The 7425-nt window shown below is 46.0% G+C and overlaps 1 protein-coding gene across 1 annotated transcript; it reads right to left on the reverse strand.

The window, feature by feature from the left end:
• Positions 1-877: 877 nt before the first annotated feature.
• On the reverse strand, positions 878-3577 carry LOC128427261 (centrosomal protein of 164 kDa-like). The gene has a single exon (XM_053414351.1). It carries the CDS (start codon positions 3575-3577, stop codon positions 878-880), a length of 2700 nt encoding a protein of 899 aa, XP_053270326.1.
• Between the last annotated feature and the right edge of the window lie 3848 nt (positions 3578-7425).

Genomic DNA, 7425 nt, shown 5'->3' on the forward strand with positions numbered 1-7425 from the left:
CATACTTTCGGATCTCTTCTGCCAAACGCTCTTCTATTTGGTCCATATTCATTCTTCTAAATCTCCCGTTGTTTCTGCCTGTATTATGGGGCATGAAACCGGAAATGCAGCTCCAGAAGGGATGTAGAGCAGACCAATCACAGCCTTGCGGGCTGAGTGAGCTTGCGGAGCTTTGCCGTAAATTTTAGAAAAGTGGGGCGACGCCCGTCAGCACGTAAGGAGGGATACATAAGCACGTAAGGGACCCGGAAGGGCTCTTGCGCTTACGGGCCCGTGAAAACGCAGAAGCACGTTTCAGGCTTTATGCTGGTAGTGATATCTAATGGACAAACTAAGTACTGCAAGCTAGACTATTATGCAGTTTTAGACACAACACAGGGTCCCTGGGCCTGAGAAGGGAAGAAAAGGATTTAATGTGGCAATTAAATGTGACTAAAACTAGACTAAAATGTAATTCGTTTTCGTCGACTAAAACTAGACTAAAATGTAATTCGTTTTCGTCGACTAAAACTAGACTAAAACTAAGAAGGATAAAAATGACTAAATGTGACTAAAACTAATATGCATTTTCGTCAAAAGACTAAGACTAAGACTAAATCAAAAATAGCTGCCAAAATGAACACTGAGTGAATCTAATAATTGTGACGTCTCAGTCTTTTGTGCGCAGCCAGATGCCACAGCACTGAGACAGCACAGAGCCCTGGATGTGAAAGTTTATTTTTTTATTATTTAAAAAGGAATGAATAACAGAGGCCACATGACTCATGTGAAGCCCTGCATGTAAACGTCACAGCTCAGAGCCGGCACAGTCATTAAAGTCAGTCAAAGTCCTCAGTGACAGACATGGAACGACAGGACGGAACAGTGCACAATGTCCTCAGTAGTGGTAGACTCTGATCTGGTTGGTATCGTCCATGCCCAGCTGGACCAGGCTTCTCTTGGAGGACGGAGCTTGATAGCGAGTCAATAGAGGTATGCTGGGGTCTTTCTTGTGCGTCTCCAGCCACCTCTTGTTGCTGTCGATCATTCCCTGCAGCCTCTGACCATCGATCTCTGCTGACTTCTGCATGGACCGCAGGCTGGGACTCTGTTCACTAACAGGAGTATAAGTTGAGTAGGCTGAGCTGGTCCTCATGGTGCTGGACGCAACTGGGTCCACAGCTGCTCCAGGAAAAATCTGGCTCCACCGGCTGTTGAGGAGATCCTCAGAGGCCTTCAGCCCGCTGCTAATGGGGGCATTGTAGACGGCGTTGGCTGAAGAGCTCCCAGTCGCCCAGTTCCACGAAGGGTTCAAGGGCCTCAGAGGGGGAGGTGGGGCTAGGGAGCTGTGACCCAGGGCCGTCATCTCGGTTTTCTCTCCCTTAGTTTTGACCTGCCTCGGCTCCTGTCTGGTGGAAGTAGTTGCACCTTCACCTTGCTCCAACTCACTGACTCTGTGGATGAGACCGTCGCATCTCTCATGCAGCAGCGTCACATTACTCTCCAGTTTCTCCTTGTCCTCCTTCACTCTCCTGCTCTCGTCTCTGGCTTTTTCCCTCTCCCCTTTCAGCCTCTCCTTTTCCTTGATTGCCCCGCTCCGCTCCTCCCTGACTCTCTGGATGAGTTCTAAGGCTTGCTGTTTATCCTCTCTCATCCTCTCCAGCTCGTCCTTTGGCTGGTCTCTCTCCTGGTTCAGCTGGGGTAAGGCCTCTATCTCTGTTCCCACCTCCTCTCCTTCGTCTATGAGGTTCTTCCTCCTTCTCTTCAGATCTACTACCTTGATCTGTAGCATGCTCTCCTGGCTCTTCAGCTCTTTGACTTTCAGCTCCAACTGATCTGCCAGATCCTGCATTTCGGACTCCTTGCGTGAGTGTGTGAGCTGCGTCTTTTGTATCTGAGTGTTGAGCTGAAGCCTCAGTTTCTCCAGCTGGACAGCGTGGGAGGCCTGGAGGTGCCCTCTGTCGTCCTGCAGAGTGGAGAGCAAGCGCTCTCTCTGTATGGTCTCCTCATCCAGGTATTTCTCGCTGATGTTGTTCATTTCTCTCTTGTGGTCTTCCCTCAGCTTCTCCAGCTTCCTCTCGTGATCCCGCTGCTCTTCCTCCCGCACTTCCTGGAGCCGGCCAGTGAGTTCTCGTTGGTAGTCGGTCCTCTTTGCTTCCAGCTCCTCTCCCTGCTCAGCCTTAAGGAGTTCAGCATCCTGCCTCTTCTGGGCTTCCAGCCTGTCTCGCTCCGCTGCTCGCTCTTCCTCTAGAGTTTTTTCCAAATCTTTCAGGATGGCTTCACTCTCCTCCCTGAGCTTGTGCTTTTGTGTCTCTCTCTCCCTCTGGATAGACTCTCTGGTTTCATCCAGCATCCTGTCAGACTCCTCAGTGAGCCTGGCCTCCTCCTCTCTCCTCTTTAACAGGAGACGCTGCCGCAGAGCCCTCAGTCTTTCCTCACTCTCCTCCTTCAGAATCCTCTCCTCCTCCTCCTCCTCCCTACGCAGCTCCTCCTGGAGGAGACACATCCTCTTCTCTTTCTCCCCCATCAACTGTTTTTTCTCCTCCTCTACCTCCTGATCAGCCTTCCTCCTCCCCCCCTCCTTCTCTTTTTGTTCTCTAAGAATCTCCTCCCACTCACTCTCCTTATCATCGTCTTCCTCTCTCTCTTTATTCTCTCTGTCTGGTTTGTCAAGGGTTTTTAACGGGGTCCGACCTCTAGCGGTTCTAGGCCTCTGGAGCCCCAGAGAGGCTTTGGGACTTAGCTCCACTCCACTTCGCTCTGAGTCGGAGGGGCTGGAGAAGGAGCTGGATGGTCTGGACTGATGGAGGACGAGTCGGTCAACTTTATTGGCTAAAGAGCTTCCTCCATCTTTAGCCAGCATAAACCTGTTGGCAGCTTCTGAAACCTTCAACTCTGCCCCAGACAAGTCCACGATATCCATAAGCTTGACATCAATGGAGGATGAATCCTCCTCAACGTTTTCATCCGTCTCACACTCGTCATAATGAAGGCCTCCTCCCAGGGCATCCTGGTCCAGGTGAATATTTTTGAGGGACCCTCGAAGAGGAGGGGCATATCCAGAGACTGGGCCAGGGTCGGAGGTGTCCAGACCTCTCAGAGGGGCCAGGTCACCCAGGGGAGACGGTAAGGATCCCAAGGTCAGTGCTCCGGAAGTATTTATTGGCTCCCTCTTCTTTTTCTCTTTTTTCTCCTTCTTCTCCTTCTCCTTCTCCTTCTCCTTCTTCTCTTTCTTTGTCTTCTTGTCCTTGTCCTTCTTTGCCCCCATGCCTCCTACAGCTGCAGTGAGCTGGGTGCGCTCACGCTCCTGGGCCACCAGGAGGCGGTAGTGCTCATCGCAGGGGTGGTCCCAGGTGGACTGGCCTGAGGAGAAGTTGAAATAGTAAATTTCCCCTGTCACTTCCTGACAAGGCTTCCACTCTTGAGGCAATGGTGTAACGATGCCTTCCCTTGCCAGCCACAGGAGCTCCGGCTCACTGCCAGGATCAATACCAATCTCTCTTGCATACTCTTGTATCTCTTGTTCAGAAGGTGTATAATTCTCATTGTATTCCTCTTCAAGGATCAGCTGGCCTCCCATGCGGGCTGTTGCACTCATGGTTACTTGCAGCGGCTGTCGATGAGACTCTCGTAGGTGGCTGTTCTGTCACCTCTCTGTCCTCACTTGGTCATAAGGCTCAGCTTGGCTTTGTTCTATTCTACAGGATCAGGCTGTAGTTGTGGGTGTGTCTTTGAATCCAGCTCTATGTAGAAGGCTCCTTTGATGACGCATTAAATAAAGGTCTGGGAGCTGTGCTCTATCAAAAACAGGGAGAGAAACTGTGTCCTTGCTTAGGTGATAGAAATTTTAATATTAGGGCAATGATTGATTAGAGGAACTACTTTGATGTTTCGAAAGATAACAAATGTTGCCTGAGAAGTCAGGGTTGCACTCAAACTGATGTTATATGACTTCCTCACTGACAGGGTCATCAAACAAAGACTTAACAGAACGGGGGATTTGTGGTTGTAAACATTGGGAAAGGGATCTTGAAAACAGATCCTACATTCCAAGGGTCTGGGAAAGAGTAGGTGACAGGATATTGGTCACCTATTGCTTAACATGAAAGAGGTTGATCGATAACATTTGTTTCCTCTATAGGAGGGGCTTGGAGATGTATAAAGTGCTGCTTTTCTTGTATGTCATGGCTCATTGTATGAAATCTATTCCATGGTCTTGTACATTGATGCCCATCTGCAGATATAGAATAAAACTTCCAGAAAGACATTGTAATGACTTGTGATTGACTATTGAGAAATTCCAATGACACTTACAGGTCCAGGACCCTCACGCCGGCTGAAAAGAACTATAACTTTCACTCAGGCAAGATCGAGTTTTTGGGCTCATTTGGGGCTGCGGATATCCATGTTTCATACAGTTCATAGATTGGTTCAATCAGAAAGAATGTGATTTTTTCTGTATCTTTGCTTGCATTCATTCAGTATAAGATAACAGAAGAGACAGAATTTCAGGGTCATTGTGAAATTTGACAACACAAACATGAACTGATTATAAACAACAACATTCTATAGGCACTGATATTATTGTTTTAAAATACTAGAGATAGCAAAGAATAGAGAGCTGTCGATAGTTATTTCTTACATTTCAAATTTGCTCGTTCACACTCTTGCTCACTGGAGACATTTTCTAACAAATAGCTAGCTAGCTAGCTTAGTGTTAACATAGCTCATTACAATATTTCCTTTCATTTGCCTCAAGTAAACCTAAATTTAAGCAGGTAACAATCGTTAACAACTACAGATAGCCACATTCTGTAACTACCTGTACTTACAATTTCAAACTCCTTGGCTGTAATCCTGCTGTCTTGATGAGAGATGTTACTCTGCAGAGTGAGAAAGCCAGCGCAGCAGCGATGGCAGGTACCGTGGGAACCCTGCTCTTCTACGTAAGACTCATAATCTCAAATGTGTGATGCATTACAGGAGTGAGTGACAATGACACGCTGTAGATTCAGGATGAGGAAGAGAAGAGGGGAGAAGATGAAAGAGGAGGATACAAGAGTAGAGGATGACAGAGGAAAAGGGAGAAGAGTGGAGAGGAGTTGAGAAGAGTAGGAAGAGAAGACAGGAGCGGATACGAGAGGGGAGGTGTGGAGAGAAGAGGACAGGATAAGATAGGAGAGGAGTGGAAGAGAGAACAAATATCAATCCCAATGCTCATGTGTCTCAAAGTTCCCGTTCAATAAATTGTTGTTCATCTACAGATTGTTGCATTATTTCATGCATTGATATATCAATAAGACATAATCTCTAAGCATTTACAATGTAGTAGTGATGTGTCGGTCGTGAACGATTCGTTCGTTTTGAACGAATCCTTACAAGGACTCGGGAGTAACGAGTCCTCTCAAAGAGAGATTCGTTCATTTTCTCGTGGCCGCGCATCGGGACTGTTGCATAGGCTGATGCAGGTCACGTGAAAAAGGATCCAAAGACTCGTATCCGGCAGATGAACGAATCACTGATCCGAAGACACGGTCGGGAGGTGAACGATTCGTTCATCTGCCGGGTACGAGTCTTTGGATCCTTTTTCCACGTGACCTCCATAGGCTCAGAAAAGGAAACAGTTACCTCATTCCCTTTCGCGTGTTAAAAAGCAGCCATGACTGACAGCTTTTGTGTGGCAGATCATTTTTCTTTAAGAAAACCTCCTCTATTATATACAGTAAAACATGACAGTTTGTATGGTTTTAAATTGTCATTTATTGTCACACTGGCATTTAATTATCACGGGAAATAATTACACTGCACTAAACTGTAAGTGTAAATGTAAAGTAAAAATAACAAAACCAGTCATTATGACTTGTGAATAGGGCTGAACGATTTGGGGAAATAATCTAATTGTGACCCCCCCCCCCCCCCCAAAATATTGCGATTAAGATTTAATATGCGATTCTTTTATTTTATCCTCTCTTTCCCCCCCCAAAAAAATGTAATGAATGATTTAAATATGACCAACAGAATATTAGATACTGTACAATATTCTTTCCCACATTTTTATTTAACTGCTCATTACAGAAACAAGAATAACAAATCGGTGTGCATTTAAGTAATTTAATCAAAGTCATTGTAAGTATAAACCCAAGGCATGCACTTTTTAAAACCTGTGTGCAAATTTACCATCTTGAGAATTTTTTTTTTTTTAAATATAGGTGTCTCACTACTCTCAAGTCAGTAACATTTCCAGTGTTGGGAAGGATACTTTCAAAACGTATTCCGTTACAGAATGCAGAATACATGCCCAAAAATGTAATCTGTAACGTATTCCGTTACATTAACTAATCTGAGTAACGTATTCTGAATACTTGGATTACTTCCACATTGAATTGCATTTTATAAGTGTAGGAATGCGGCGTTGTTATAGTAAGTGGAGCAGCAGCAGTTTAAGCTCTGTGTCCGCGGCGGGCCAGCTGGATGTGCTGGAAGGGCAGCTTGCGGATCAGATTGCTCCGTAGATTCCCGTTCATGTCCGGGTGGACGTGCAGCGGTATGGAGGCTCCGGGCCTCAGCAGGAACACCCCCATGCTGAACACCTCCGTCTCGCAGATGTGCATGTAGGCTCCGTCCGCCGCCCGCACCGCGGTCACCGGCGAGATGAGCTCGCTCTGTGTGGCCGACACGTCGGCCGAAGACTCTGTGGGCAGATTAACAAATCATTGAACCGAAAACACGGTCGGGAGTTGAACGATTCGTTCATCTGCTGGGTACGAGTCTTTGGATCTTTTGCCCCCCCCCCCCGTTGAAACGAACGAATGACTCAAAAAGAGATTCGTTCATTTTACTGAACGAGATTCAAAGAACCGACACGGTAAAAAGATCCGAACTTCCCATCACTACAATGTAGACTTGACTGGCACATCTTTTAAATCAAGTTAGTAGTCAGGTGTCCTAGGGGGTTGTGTTTGTGAGGGGAGGGGGGCGCGGAAAGCTTCAGGGGCCTATAGATCATTACTTAATATGGTACCTGGAAAATCAGGAGGTAGCATGGAATTTTTTTTCAAGGCAAGCGTGGGAACCCTGAAGAGGTAATATGCCTACTCTTACTCTGTAAAAGCTTTTGTAAATCAAACTAATGAACCTAAAAGAAAAAACATAAGGCTGGTTCCCCTGTGGTTCCTCAGTACAGCAACCTAAACAATGTCTCACCCCAAATGTTCCTATTTAGTAGTATCATTTTTTTAAAGAAAAAACGAAAAATCACAAAATAGCTAAAAGTAGATATAAGAATGAATGTTACAAAATGTATCAAGACTAGACTGGTCATGTCAACTAGTATAGAAGTAATGTCACAGCCTAATGTGAAAATGTATTGGTAGTTATCTAGCAACGCAAGCTAGCCAACACTAGTTAGTTAGTTAGCAAGCTGAATGTTGGCTAGCAAGATTGCAC

This window comes from Pleuronectes platessa, chromosome 21 (genome assembly GCF_947347685.1).
Source record: "Pleuronectes platessa chromosome 21, fPlePla1.1, whole genome shotgun sequence".
In the NCBI taxonomy this organism is placed as follows: Eukaryota; Metazoa; Chordata; class Actinopteri; order Pleuronectiformes; family Pleuronectidae; genus Pleuronectes; species Pleuronectes platessa.